Source organism: Lithobates pipiens, unplaced genomic scaffold (assembly GCF_037356315.1).
Source record: "Lithobates pipiens isolate NorthernLeopardFrog02 unplaced genomic scaffold, aLitPip1_a1.2 Scaffold_8, whole genome shotgun sequence".
NCBI lineage: Eukaryota > Metazoa > Chordata > Amphibia > Anura > Ranidae > Lithobates > Lithobates pipiens.
In genome coordinates, this window is record NW_027507903.1 from 583,631,109 (window position 1) to 583,646,936 (window position 15,828).

The 15,828-nt window shown below is 42.2% G+C and overlaps 1 protein-coding gene across 8 annotated transcripts in view; it reads left to right on the forward strand.

Moving 5' to 3' along the window:
* Nucleotides 1–15,828, forward strand: part of NFIX (nuclear factor I X) — a 285,613-nt gene that overhangs the window by 254,365 nt on the left and 15,420 nt on the right. For 7 of the 8 annotated variants that reach the window (XM_077470319.1, XM_077470323.1, XM_077470324.1 and 4 more), the window contains one exon: nt 6,475–6,566. The exons of the other annotated variant lie outside the window; for it this stretch is intronic. In XM_077470319.1, coding sequence (XP_077326445.1) covers nt 6,475–6,566 — 92 coding nt within the window. The remainder of the gene's footprint in view (nt 1–6,474; nt 6,567–15,828) is intronic. 8 annotated transcript variants of the gene reach the window in all.

Sequence of the window (15,828 nt, forward strand, 5' to 3'; positions counted from 1 at the left end):
TATATAAAAATGTATTGCCTATAAGCATAGACTCCATCTAGGAGTCACTCTCTCCTATGTGAATGAATGACATTCAACCTGGAGAGAAAATATGAAAGTAACATTAGGTTTTGCCCCATTCGCACAGACTGAATGAATGAATCGCTCTGCAAATTTTTTTTTTTTTAAACACCCCCATCTGTTCCATTAGTGTGATAGGTTTATAGCCTAGGGAAACTATAGTAGTTTTTCAATATTTAAAATATATATGTGATTGTGATCAGTTAAATATAAACAATCTAATTATAAAGCAGTAATTCTTAGATTTCAAATAAACATTACATTGCCAAAAGTATTGGGACACCTGCCTTTACACCACACATGAACTTTCATGGCATCCCAGTCTTAACCCCACACCAAAATCACCCCCCCCCCCCCCCCCACCAGATCATTTGAACCAGTGCACAAAGCAAGGTCCATAAAGACATGGATGAGCGAGTTTGGGGTGGAGGAACTTGATTGACCTGCACAGAGTCCTGACTTCATCCCCACAGAACACCTTTGGGATGGCTTAGAGCGGAGAATGCGAGCCAAGCCTTCTCATCCAACATCAGTGCCTGACCTCACAAATGCACTTCTGGAAGAATGGTCAAACATTCCCATAGACACACTCCTAAACCTTGTGGACAGCCTTCCCAGAAGAGTTGAAGCTGTTATAGCTGCAAAGGGTGGGCCAACTTAATATTGAACCCTACGGACTAAAGACTGGGATGCCATTAACGTTCCTGTGTGTGTAAAGGCAGACGTCCCAATACTTTTGTTAATATAGTGTACATGCATATGGGGGTAGCCATATGTGTGTATATATGCCAGCTCTGCTTCCTGCTTAGTTCCTACAGAGTGATTGTGCTTCACTGCTCCTCAGTCACATAGAAAGTCTTGGCTTGGGTCTGATTTAACTTAAAACAATAGGCTAGCTGAGCTGAGCTCTTCTTAGTGTCCATTAAGCAGGAATGCTAATCACATTCCCCGATGTTCAAAACGCTAATCACATTCCCTGGTGTTCAGATCACCACTGGAGGGATCATTAAAAATCAGAAACCTAAAGCACAATAAATACAATGTGGATAATTATGTTTAGATGTGATGTGATGTCCAAACTTACTTTCTGAGGGATAAAAAAATCTAAATGTGAGTTTACAGAAATTATACTATAGTTCCCCTCTAATGTAGCTCTTCTGTAGAAAGACGCTATCAGCACCAGGTAAAGTGGAAAAAATCCCCCCAAAAAATGTATTTCTAGGTTTGGATAGTCTGGGGTAGGATTAGGACTCCGGTTGGGTTTTTATTACTATTGGGGCTCCATTTGGGAAATTTACCCTCACTTCCTGTCCTGCTGACAACCATTTCTCAGGCAGGAAGTGATGGAAACACTGCAAAAAGGTCACAGACGGGGCTCCAGCCCTCGCCCTACTTCTCTACAGAAAAGCGTTTTTATTTCTGTTTGTGGTGGGATTGTTCCCTTCACATTTTTTAGCAGGACATGAAGTGAGGATAAATCTTTATAATGGAGCCCTAGAAAGTAGTAAAACCTTACTAGTGTTCTAATTGTTCCCCACTCTATTAAAAAAAAAAAAAATTGGTTTGACATACACATACAATTTATAAAAATTTGTTGGACCAATGTCACACACATTTGTGCATGCTCAACGAATTTGGGCAGTATTTTCGCTAATAGATTCATTCCTATCATCATCAGCTCCACCTACTGGCCAATATGTGTTATAGTTTTCTGATATAGCGAAATGAAAAAATATACAGCATTTAGCCCCATCTAGTGGCCAAAATGTGTTATAGTTTTCTGAAATACCTACCGTAAATGAAAAAAAAAATATACAGCATTCAGCCCCATCTAGTGGCCAAAATGTGTTATAGTTTTCTGAAATACCTAAATGAAATAATATACAGCATTTTAGCCACTAGATGGAGCTGAAAGTCAACTAAAATTTTTTTTTTAAATATATATAAATAGACCCCTATGTGTAGCCAGCAGTAAAAGGAGGTGCACTATCAAGGTGTTATTACTTTCAGGTTCTGGAAGCAACAGAAGGGGATGCAGGTAGCAAACACCCTCAGTTCCCATTAGCCAGCTGCAGGGGGAGCTGTTATGTCAGGGAGCAATCACTTTCAGCTTTCAGTAATAACAGCAGCTCTTGTATCAATAGGCAATTGCATTGATTTCATGAACCAACAATAGTGGGAGCTGTTGCATCAGGGAGCAGTTACCTTCTAGGAGCAGGTGAAGCCATTATATCAGGAGTTATCACTGTTCACCAGCAGGGGGAGCATCATTTAGGGAGTAATCACCTTTAGTTTTTTTAGAAGCCAACAGTAGGGGGAGCTGTTGTATTAGGAGCAATCAAAATCTGTTTCCCTTATCCAGCAGCGGATGGAGCTGTTGTATTAGAAGCAATCACATTCAGCTTCTCATATCCAGCAGCAGGTGGAGCTGTTGTATTCGGAGCAATCACATCCAGTTTCCCTTATCCATGAGCAGGTGGAGCTGTTGTATTTGGAGCAATCAAATTCAGTTTCCCTTATCCAGCAGCAGGTGGAGCTGTTGTATTAAGAGAAATCACATTCAGTTTCCTATATCCAGCAGCAGGTGGAGCTGTTGTATCAGTAATAAACATCTTTAGTTTCCAATACCCAGCACCTGGGGGCGCTACTGCAAAGCTTATATCAATTTAAAGTATAACTAAAGGCAACATTGTTTTGCAAAGTTTTGGATGGACTGGTGAGGGGTTAGAACCTGTGCCATTTTTTTTCTTTATGCTGGCTGTATCTCTGTTGAGAAGATTTACTCTTTCTAATTGTCATGATCACTGATTTCTCCAAGAAAGAAAATTTTGAATTGCCACTAGAACAGTGATAGACGTGAATCCTTCCAAAGGGGCCATTTTTTTCTGACAGCTAAAAGGAGATATCTCTCGTGTTAGAAATATAGTCTCTGACTTCCTGTTGAGTCTACAGGACAGGAAATGAAGGAAAATCATCTCAGATTGCAGTTTTAACCCTCCCCTACACTATCCAAAATTAAAAATAAAAGTCTTGCCTTTAGATATACTTTAATATAAAGTATACATTTTAGCCTTATAAACATGGGTGCCTGGGGCCATACAATGTAACATCCCTGCCTGGGAGCCACAGGTGCTGAGTGCAGCAGGCCATAGAATTCAGTACTATGTAATTGTGTGAACATGCATAGCAACAGACAGTCTACACCCAACAGCAACCCAACAGCAGTCTACATCCAACAGTAGACAGTCTACACCCAACAGCAGGCAATCTACACCCATCAGCAGACAGTCTACATCCAATAGTAGACAGTCTTCACCCAACACCAGACAGTCTACATCCAACAGTAGACAGTCTACACCCAACAGCAGACAGTGATCACCCAACAGCAGACAGTCTACACCCAACAACAGACAGTCTACATCCAACGGTAGACAGTCTACACCCAACAGCAGACAGTCTTCACCCAACAGCATACAGTGTACACCCAACAGCAGACAGTCTACATCTAACAGCAGACAGTCTACACCCAACAGCAGACAGTCTTCACCCAACAGCAGACAGTCTACGTCTAACAGCAGACAGTGTACACCCAACAGCAGACAGTCTACGTCTAACAGCAGACAGTCTACACCCAACAGCAGACAGTCTTCACCCAACAGCAGACAGTCTACACCCAACAGCAGTCTACTCCCAACAGCAGACAATCTTCACCCAACAGCAGACAGTCTACACCCAACAGCAGACAATCTACACCGAACAGCAGACAGTGTACACCCAGCAGCAGTCTACATCCAACAGCAGACAGTCTACATCTAAAAGCAGACAGTCTACACCAGACAGCAGACAGTCTACATCCAACAGCAGAAAATCTACGTCCGACAGCAGACAGTCTACATCCAACAGCAGACAGTCTACACCCAAAGCAGACAGTCTACACCCAACAGCAGAAAATCTACATCCAACAGCAGACAGTCTACATCCAAAAGCAGAAAATCTACACCCAACAGAAGACAATCTACACCCAACAGCAGTCTACAGCCAACAGCAGACAGTCTACACCCACCAGCAGACAATCTACACCCAACAGCAGACAGTCTACATCCAACAGCAGACAGTCTGGATGTACGCAGCACCTGTGGCTCCCAGATAGGGAAATATGCCCAAATTTTACCTTGGCACCCATGTGCAGGAGGCCTTTACTCATTAGAAGCTGATAGATGTTGAATACGATCTGTTGCTGGTGGGTCCCAGCATGTTCAACTATTAACACAAAAAGCAACCATGTAATGTTAGTTTACACTTGAATTTTGCACATTTTACAGGCGAGAGCACACAGGGTTTTCACTATTTTGCAGAATATTTGTATTGAAATCTAATTGGAAAAGACAACAGGACACACAGAGCAAAGCTTAATTGTGCAGTAACCCACAACAAATCAGAAACGAGTTAGCAGCTTGGGCTGGCCATACACTTGTAGGGGTGTATTTATGAAAACAAATTTCTGTTCGTCTTGCAAAACTGCATCTGTTAATTTTTTTTTCTGTGTAAATGCAGGCATAATTGAATGTTACTAGGCTCTGCCCTCCAGGTCTGATGTTCTTCATTCATAAGAATAGTGTGGATCAGGGAGTTACAACTTTATAGCCACTAGATGGAGCTGATGATCATAGGTAAATAAAGAGGTATCAACAGCTCCATCTAGTGGCCCATCGTAGGAAGTAAATATTTGATATTTTATAGCAAAATCAAATGGCCATAATACAGTATTCTGATTCACATTACGAAGGAAGAACATTCAGTTAAAATAGCTTAGTAATAGTCAGTTTTGTCAGTATTCACACAGAATGAAAGTATAACTATAAACTATAAACTTTTTTTTTTTGTTTTGGATAGAGTGGAGAAGGATTCAAACCACTGTCAGTTTTTATTGTTGTCTGTGTCACCATTAGGAAGATTTACCTTCTCTATTTGTCCTGCGTACCATTATCATTGAAAGTGAAAGTAAAAGAAAATCCCAAACTTTGGGTTGTCCCTAGAAAAGTAATAGAGAGGAAATCTTCCAATGGGGATCTGGGGTGCCCCAATGGGATTCCTTTAATTTGCAGGGATTTCTTCTCACTTCCTGTCTGGCTATGAGACAGGAAGTGAAGGGAAATCTCCACAATGGGACACAGATGGCGGAAAAAAATCTGACGGGTTATAACTAGGGTTGCACCAATACCGACTTTTATCGGCAAGTATGAGTATCGATACTTTTGCTCAAGTACTCACCAATAACGAGTACCCATACCTTTGTGGTGGAGCGGTGCTGGGAACCGCATGTGACTCGGACAGGAATCGCACCGCATTTCTGTTCAAATCGCATGCAATTCTTTGAGCCCATTCATTTTGTATGGGCTCAAATCACACTGCAAATGTATTGTTCTCAAGTATGGGAGCATTTTGAGGACTACTCGTATTGGCTCACATACTGGTATTGGTTCGACTCTAGTTTTAACCCTCCCCTTACTCTATCAAAAATGAAAAAAATATGTTGTCTATATTTCTGCTTTATGTACATGCAGTTTTGCAGGATGAACAGCTCTGCATTTTTTTTTTTTTTTAAATACACCCCTAATGAGGGGAACTGATTGTAAACAGTGTAGATGGACGACTCTCCCGCTGCTGGCTTTTGTATACTGACAGCGAGGCACCCGTGGCATGTCAGAATACCTGAACAGCAACTGCAGCTGGTTGACTTCAGATCAAAGGACGGCGGGTGGGAAGGTGCCGGCACAACCACCTGTGGCTCAAATTTTGGGCAATTCACACCCTGTATGGCCAGCTTTAGAGCATCTAGGCCTCAAAGCTGATTTTGCTATTTCTGATTGGCTCCTGTAGATAGCTGAACATCACTGCTCGTCACTATTATGGGATAAAAGGAAATGAGCAGAACATATTAGGTTGTATGATGTAATAGATGTAGGATACCACCTGTGTATCCGGGGTAGTCAGACACACACATAGTGGGGGATGCGCTGGTAGCTGTATACACACGTCTCGGGTGTAGATCTGTGTGTGTTTGTGTAGGGGGAGTTGTGATGTATTTGGTTTTGTGTCTGATTGCTTATCTCTTTCTCTCTCTTTTTCCCCATGTGTTATTGTGTGCGCATGTGTTACAATTGACCCGTCATTTCTGTGTTACATACCATGTGTAACTGCATTACCATTTGTCCTGAACATGACATTTTGTGTTTTTTTTTTGTTTTTGTTTTTTTATTGTCTCGTGGCTTTGCTGCATGCTTTTGTTGCTATCATTGTTGTTTTTTTATCTTGTCACTGTGTTGTTTTATTGTGCTGCTCCATTGTTTTTTTTTGCCTCATCCCATGGTGTTGCCGTGTCACATCGTGTCGCTGTGTTGTGTTGTTGTGTAGCATTCTCAGCGCCTCCCCCCGCCGGGTCCAACAGGTTTGTCACAATTGGATCACGAGACAGCAACTTTCTGAACCTCCCCCAGCAGTCTCAAGTAAGTCAGTGATATTCCCTAACCTATAATTAACTATTTACTAAACGCGACTTAGCCTAATACCTAATACATTGCCCCTAATTCCTAATACACCATTAATATACCATACCCCTTACCTGCAATGCCTAGGTATACTAACCACAGCTGTGCCTAATCTGGAATCTAACACCCCATTAGCATGGTATACCTCAGAGTAACGCTTTAGGGGTGCATTTATAAAAAAAAAAAAAGATCTGCAGAGTTATTCATCCCACAAAGCTGCCTGTACATTCATTTTGTGCAAATGGAGGCATAATCAAATGTTACTAAGCTATTTTATCTCCTGGTCGGGTGTTCTACATTCATAAGAATAGAGTAAATCAGGCATTTTCACATTATGGCCACTAGATGGAGCTGAAGATTATGGTAAATTAATACCGTACTTATTTCAGTCGTCAGCCCCATCTAGTGGCCATAATGTGGTATTTTAACGATTTTTGCTTTTCTTATAATCAAAGAACACCTGACCTGGAGAGAAAATAGATAAAATTTTGCCGACATTTGCATAGAACAAATGTACATGCAGGATTAATAGCTCTGCATTTTTTTATTTTTTTTAGATATACCCCTTAAAGTGGACGTTGCATTAGATGTGATGCTGCATAGGAGAAAAGTAGTAAAGGAAGGCCTTTTGTTCTCATTTTTTTTATTATTTTTTTTTAATCATCTTTTCATCGCGATTCTTCCATCCTGTATGCATGTTGCCATCACAGTTCTAAAAATTATGGTGTGGAGGGATTATGTTGGAATGGCACCGGTGTTCCTAAAGTCTGCCGAGAAGAGAGAGGGGGGTCATATAAAAAGCGGAGAGACAGAATCTGTGTATGTCTACACCAGTATAGAAAAAAATCTGCTTGCAAAGGGTTTAATAATGCGCTACATGATCACATTCAGTTTTTAAAATTTCCAATCTTTTGTGCAGCAAGACACATTTTTTTATCCCTTGAATTGGGATCTAAGCCTCCATTTACACATGAGCTTAGCCAGCCAATTTAGAGAGTTTTTTTTATAGTGCAATTGTATTTGCAACTTGTAGTACAGGAACAGAATTTTTTGTGCTCCTAGATAGAAATAGAAAACACTAAAAGCTGCCCATTTTTCAGGTGCTTCCAGTGAGGCTCCATTCACAATGCAGCTGAATCCTAAATGTCTTTGGTTGTTTTGGGGATTTTTTAGATTTTTGAACACATTTTATGTTCACGTTTCAGGCTTAAGTGATTTTTTTTTAAATATTTTAAGGCCCCTTTCACACTGGGGCGATGGGTCAGTTGGTGGTAAAGCTCCGCTATTTTTATCAGCGTTTTACCGTCGTATTTGCGGGGGTATTCGGCTGCTAGCGGGGCTCTTTTAACCCCGCTGGCGACTGAAAAAGGGTTAAAACCACCCGCAAAGAGCTGCTGTAGCAGCACTTTGCTGGCGGTATAGCCGTGCTGCCCCATTGATTTCAATGGGCAGGAGCGGTGGAGGAGCGGTATACTCACCGCTCCTTCACCGCTCCAAAGAAGCTGCTAGCAGGACTTTTTTTACTGTCCTGCCAGCGCACTGCTCCAGTGTGAAAGCCCCCAGGCTCTCACACTGGAGTGTGAGGAGCAGCTCTTTCAGGGCGCTTTGCAGGCGCTATTTTTAGCGCTGTAGTGCCTGCAAAGCGCCCCAGCGTGAAAGGAGTCTTAGCCAATGGAATGCTAGTTACTGGGCAAGAAAAAGTGCATTTCTGCCCACATTTGCACATTTTTTCAGATTCTCCTATTATAGTCTATTGGGGCTAAAGTGCATGACTGTAACCTAAAAGAGGCTCATGTACTTCTTCAAGCTACACTATGATCAGGTGTTAATGGGCACCATTGAGATAAATAAAGGTGTCAGAAAACTGGATTACCTGTTGGTGGCACTGTACTTCCCAGAGCAGAAGGTTGTAGTTCCGGTGTCCACCAGCAGGTGATCCAGGATTGGAAATCCCAATGTCAAGCATTGAAACGGTCTGGTGAAGCTTCAAATCACACTTCAAATTGCTCAAGTGTGAACAGGACCCAAAATCTAAAAATTTAAAAACTTTTCCTCAAAAAAAAACTTCACGCGACGATTCAAAACACTCAAGTGTGAAGTGAACAGGGCTGTTTGAGAACAATGGGATTTTTCATATTGGGAGTTGTTGCACTTTGGGAATCTAAAACTGGGTTACAAAAAATGATAACCCATAAAACACATCACGTAAGGTAAAAACACAATTAAACGGGGAGCCGCTCAGGGCTGTGCTTTGCCATGGCCATGCCACTTTCATACCACACCTTGCAGCCACAGCAAAGAATTTAATGGCTTGTCGAATTTTGGCAGGAGGCACTTTGAATGGGGCTGCACTGCAACTTTGCAACTATGTGCAATACATTCAGTTGCAGCTCTGCGGTTGAAGGTTGAAGCAGGTGGTGAGGAGGATACATATTGCCTCTTCAACACCTGGCAAACCCCTCTGAGCTGCAGCAAGAACTGCCACACGTATGAACGAGCCCACAGAGGGAGAGAATAGACAGAAACTAGTGACTAGCCCATCAACAGTTTTCTTTCCCTGGTTACTCTTTGTAGCTCCTTCTCTTTTCCATGAATCTCAGCTGAACACAATGGAGGTTACAGAATAATAATTGGAGAAACTGAAAAGATAATTCACGTGTATTTTTTGTTTCTTCCTCTAATCTATCTCCTATAGTTCCTTTATTCTTCTCATCAGCTTCTAAGGACAGTAATATAACCTCTTGGAACTCCAGCCAAAACTTTCCATTCACTTCCAGTTGTGTCATTGGAACAGGGAGTGATCGGACGTTGTCCAACAGGGACATGGACCACATGACAAGCCCTTTTATATGAGAAGTTGGGAAGGGTTGGAACATCTGTGTATGTTGCTTGGTGCGCAAGGAGTAAAGTGCCTAAAGTTCTGTTAAGCCTTGCCACTTTCCTCTTTGCACACCCAGTCTCTACTCAAGCAGAGAGCTTATCTTCGCCACACCACTCCAAATGATGGTAGGGTAGATATAGACATGTCAGAAAGATCATCCAATAGACACAAATGATCATTTAGGTACATTTTTTATACTCAGAGCAGACACCCAGGTGTAGATGGTTGCATTTCTGCTAGGCCAGAACGCACTTTTTGTTCCTTGGTGTGTTGCAGTGTTATGTGCGTTCTGCAACCCTTGTTAAAGTATATATATGGCACCCAACGCACTAAGGCAAGTTTGGACATTTAGCAGCAGGGGGTAGGGGGGACACAGAAGGGGGGTGGGCAGCAGGGGGAAACATATAATGCATATGAGGGGTAATCAGTATGGTAGGGACAATTACTGGAACCGATCCCCAGTATAGCTCTTCTGTAGTCAACAGGAGAAGAAGCCAGCTTTCAGCTGCTGCAGAGAGAGCTACAGAACAGGAGGGAGATGAGAAGAAGCCAGCTTTCATCTGCTGCAGAGAGAGCTACAGAACAGGAGGGAGAGGAGAAGAAGCCAGCTTTCAGCTGCTGCAGAGAGAGATACTGGGGATCCGTTCCAGTAATCCCCCCTGCACTCTGCCATTCACCCTCCCTGCCCACATCCAATTCATCCTGCTGCCTGGGCCCCCCTTCAGGCCCAGGCACCATACAGGAGGACTGGTGGTACCCCCATATCCAAAGCCCTGTCCAGCACACATGCATTGCAGTACACCACAACACACAGTAATGGTGCATGTCAATTTTTCAGGCTCTTGGTACATTGCCAGCTGATTCATTCAAATTGACTGCATTAATGCAATGCGTGGTAATGTGCAAAAAAAAACACAACGTGCCTGGACATCAAGGTCTGAATGATCCTGGAAAGTCTGCCATAAGGATTAAACAAAAAATGGGAGCAAGGTACTGGATATGGATCTTCAGCTTGGTAAAAAAGGGGTTCTTGATTTATTCCAATAGGTTTAGGTTCGGCAACCTTGCAAATAGCAGGGGGCCCCCCAGGGACAAAGGTCACCCAACCTAAGAAGTCTAAATGTAGTTGAACCAGAAGGGGCACCAAACAAATGAGTTCAGAAGTATTTTAGTAATCCCATAGTAGACAACGGACATTTCCTATACATTTCAGGGGCAAAACAATCCCGTAGCAGTTATCGATGTGTTTACGGGACTCAGAGTAAAGACACCTGGATAAATCTATCTGGTTCATGAGATCAATCTGAGCCATGAGAATAGTGAATGAGTTATAGAAGCTGTAAAACAGAATGACCCTTAACGTTTGGTCAGTATAGAGGTGTCTGCATTTGTTGTGTTGTGTATATTGATATACAATCATTTCCAGTTGGAACATTTGACGATCATCTTATTTGTATGGGTGACCTTCCTGTTCCACAATCTAAATTCCTCAGTCTCTGGAATTGCCATGGAAATAATGTCAACCGTGAAGCTTAAATATAAAAAGACTGGCAAAAAACGTTACTTTTAGCTTTGAATAGAGTATGGAAGGGTTAGGACCACTGTCAGGGATAACTATCTGTGTCCCAACTGGGGGAATTCTCGATGGGCAATCTCTTCAATAGGGGCACAAACAAACACAAAAGCAAATTTTTTATTAGAGGGGAAGAGAGCAAGGATTGGTACATCTTACTTTATTGCTGTCTGTGACTTCCTGTTTCACTGACGACCGATCTCCCATTTCTTGGACAGGCATCACAATGGCAGAAAGTGAAGGAAAATTAACTTAATGGAGCCAGGCAGAATTAAAAACTCAACTATATAGAAAGCAGTAAGGGCAGGGTGTCACACCACTGTTCATACACTCCAAAATTACATTTTATCCATCCATCCACAATTTTGCCCCCAGCTACACCTCCTGCTCTCTAGCTCCCTCATCACCTCCTTCCATGCTCGCCTCCAGGACTTTTCCAAAGCCTCTCCAATTCTATGGAATGCCGTACACCAATCTGTCCACCTATCTCCTACTTTATTAGCTTTTAGACGATCCCTCAAAACCCTTCTCTTCAAAGAAGCCTACCCCACCCACACCTAACAACTGTATTTTCATTTTCTCCATCAGGTTATCTCCCACAGTTATTACCTTTTTGTTTCAACTTGACCCTCCCTCTAAATTGTAAGCTCTAACGAGCGGGGCCCTCCTGTATTGATTTGTATTGTAAGTGTACTGTCTGCCCTCATGTTGTAAAGCATTGCGCTGCATGTAGACCAGGGGGCCAGACCCATGGATGGGGGGGCATCGCCCTTGCGCCCCTAATGGATAGGCCACCACTGGTTCACACAGCACACAATTAAGCATGGCCCAACTCCTGAAGAAGATAGGCTGCAATCCCTAAACCCCTCCCCCTCGGGAGCAAGGCTCCTGACATGGGCAAGGCACTGTAGTCCCACTTGGCTAAAACCAGGTGGACACCAATCCTTAGGGCTCAGCTGATGCATCTAAGTACTAAGTGAAGGTTTTTCTGAAGAGAGACACCCAGTTGGGGAGAGGAAAAAGACCTGTGAAGGCCACAGGTCCTCCCCCCAACATCATGGCAGGCCCCAATAAGTGTCTTCTCTTTGTGAAATGAAAAAAGACAAACTGCATGTGCAATGTAAGGGCTTGTGCATAAATAGTGAAAAATTAATAAAACTTGCCAGGTTCAATAAACATGGTGGCCTTTCAGCCAGTATAAAAATAGTTCTAGGCTCTCCAAAAGGCACGCTCAATAAGTGTAGTGCCAGAAAAGCAGTAGGGAAGTGACCTAGTGCCAGTGAAAACCCATATTGTTTTTCTGGACCCCTTGGGGTGCCACTCCCAGGGGATAACATCAATGGGATTCCCTTTTGCTCCTGCCACTAATTACTATAGCTACAGCTTTGGGTACATTAGCCTGATGGTCAATGAGAAAAAGGCCCCTTTACATTGTTGGTCAATAGGAAGAATCCCCCTTTGCGGATAGCTAAAAAGATCATTGGTGTCAGTGGTTATATATACGAGAAGCAAAAGTTGCTCACTGCTCAAAACACCCCATCAACCTATGCCCCAGTTGGCATGGCAAAACGTTTCAGGGGGGTGTGGTTTCTTGGCAAAGAGATGTAAGCTGAGACCGCTGCATGCTCTTGTATCACACTGGCTGGTCAGGAGAGCCAAGCCTGTTTTCACTAACTGCATACACTGCTCTGGATGAGCACACTAATACACCTGCACCCCCTCATTCCTATGGATCACGCAATCATAGTCCCTGGATTTGAGCAGTGCTTCAAGTTTATATTGAATTCAAAACCTCTGGAGGAACCTTAGGGTTCCACAGAACCCTGGCTGAGAAAGCCTTACTATATTAAAGTAGAAGTACAATCAAATACTATCTAAGCTTAAACCCACTCCCATTCTAAGCCCTATACTAACTACCCTATAAATGAAGAATGTGTATACTTACCTGTTCTGAGGGCACTCCGGTCTGGTCCACATGATCAGCTCCCAGCACCAGCTTCAGTGTAGATGAGGGACAGCCGACAATAGTAAGCCTATGGGTGATGTCACCACCCAGGCATTGCAGCCATTTTTGGTGATCTCTCCTCTTCACTTAAATTTCCCACTGAGGGTATCATGAAGCGCCTTTAAAATAAGTAAGTATAGACATCTTAGGAAGTGTAACGCTTGGGGGTGAGAGCAGTTTTACGCTTAGATAGTATTTGACTGGATTTCCACTTTAAAGATACAAGGTGTTGGGATGCCTTAGATCCCTTCTTCGGCTTTATACATTTTATGCATAATGTAAAAGTTTAAAGCCTGAAGAAGGGTTCTAAGTTATCCCAAAAGCTTGCATCTTCATTAACGTAGGTTGGCCAACAAAGGGTATCACTTGAACTCTGACCATGTGTCCTTTATAAAAAAAAAACCTTTGACTGAAGCTAAGCTTTAATCAAGTTATGAGGCCAACTACATTTTTTTTGTTTTTGATTTTAGAGCTACCTCTTACCATAGAGACACATGACCTGTGTCCATTTAGAACATGCTCCATACAGTCTACCTGCTGTGTTGGAGTATTGCCTGGAGATGGACACCGTAGGCCAGAAAGCTTAAAACATTCATTCCCAACCAGAGTTCCGTGGAATTTCATGGTTCTTCCAGAGGGTGCTAATGGTTCTTTGAGCTGTGGCTGATTGACCCCCCATCTGATGGTACCTGCATAATTCCAGGTCCAACGCCACTTGGTCAAACCAGCAACATGATACCAGTGGACTTTTAACTGTCTGAAAGGTAGAATTCTGACCACTACTGGAAGGGGGCATTCTTCCCACTGACCATCAATGTAGGAGCATTTTCCCATTGAGTCCATTTTTTTGTTTTTAGCAGGGTTCCCTAAGACATAAAAAATATTTTAACGGTACCTCTGTGGTAAAAGAGGTTGCGAAATGCAGGCCTAGAATAGGGCAGGTTTATTCTAGGCTAGGGCAAAGAATACTTTTTATTTTTTTATTTTTTTTAGCACCAACAGCATACTGGAAAATGTCATAACTGGCACTAAACTGGTCAAATAGTAACATAGGCAAATGAGACAGATGCCATTTAATCTCTAAGACAAAATCCTGCTCTACAATATTATTTACTAACGTCAGCTGTCTCCTCCATAAATCAGCAACCCTTTATCTGTAATGCACATTCCATTGTATAGTACATTTATTAGTCACCATGGACCTTTCATAATTTATAACATTGTACCCAATAATCCATTATATACCATTTTTTATGTGCATCTCTCATGAATCGGAACTATGATGAGCTCCATGTCTATGAGTACCTGTAAAGAGGGCATCTGCGATGTTCATAGCAAAAAATTCACTTACGTTTTTAGGTATTTATACTGTATATAAGATAAAAATGTTCTTAGATACATATTTCTGCATTGTCATTCCCTATAAATACTGTATATAGCACTTGCCTAGGTTGTAGTGCTGTACTCCTAATATTTTAACAGTGTAAAGCTATATTTACTTAAGAGGGAGAGGTGGAGTTTTTGTTACATGAAGGCATTTGCGCATTTTTTTTTCGCTACACCTTTTCGCTACATCTTTGTTTTGTGTATTTATTATGTGAAGTGTGGTAAAAGAGCACTGCCAATGTTCAGCAATATCTGAATAATTTTTTGGCCATATTCACACTTTTTAAAAAACTGCACTGAATGCTTTTTTATTTATATTATTTTTTATTCAGACTTAAGTTTGTTTGTTTTTATTGAAAAAAATTTAAATTAAAATATATCTATATTTTCTAATATAATTTAATTAAAAGTTAATATATTTAACTTTCCATCTATTAAATCTCCTGCCCTTGTTGTTTTAGCTTTGGATAGTAAAACATTTTTTTTTCTGCCAGTAAATACCTTATTATTAGCCTAGACTTATGACATCATGCACAGCTCTCTCTCATGACAGTTTGCCAGGGAGGGGAGATGAGTCATAAGAGGGCCAATGAGAGCTGCAGACCTGGAGGTGTGCCTCTGTGTGTCTGTGTAAATACAGGAAGTGAACAGGCAGCAGCTTCAGCTGCCCATAATTGAAATGGCTGCAGCCAGACTCAGTGGAGGGAGATTTCTGCAGGATATTTGGCAAGTACAGAATCACAGTATATATAAAATAATATGCAAAGTGGTTGGAGGGAAGCTTCAGAATGAAAAATATTATATTATATATATTATTACAAATTATGTCAGCAGACTGCAGTACCTCTTCAGCCACTTCAGCCCGAAAGCCCCGCATGTTTACACACACATGTCCCTGTTCTGCCTCTCGTGCCCGCGATCGCACGTGGCCGACAGTTATCAAGACCGCCGGCCATGCACATCGGCACCTCCACATTGCAGCTTGCTATCCCTTAAAGGGACCGACTTATAGCTACGACGGTTCACAGGATCATGCCGACCCGCCGCAGTATAATGACGACGGCTGGTCGGCAAGCGGTTAAAGAGTAACTACACTTTTGTTGAAAAAAAAAAACATTCCCCTCTGGGTGGGTGATCTATGTACATTGCAAGTACGTCACTACGTTTGTATTTGTTGTCTGACAATTGTGTGACATTTGTATGCAAGACAAGTTTAGGCCAACGCCCTTCAGACAAAAGTCCACGGTTATGTTGGCCAACAATCCGATCGTATGTACGAGGCTTTAGGCTGGGTTCACACCATTGCGAATTGGATGTGGGATCACCGCATCCAATTCGCATCGCAATAGCAGGAGATTTTGACCGGAGCCGGTTC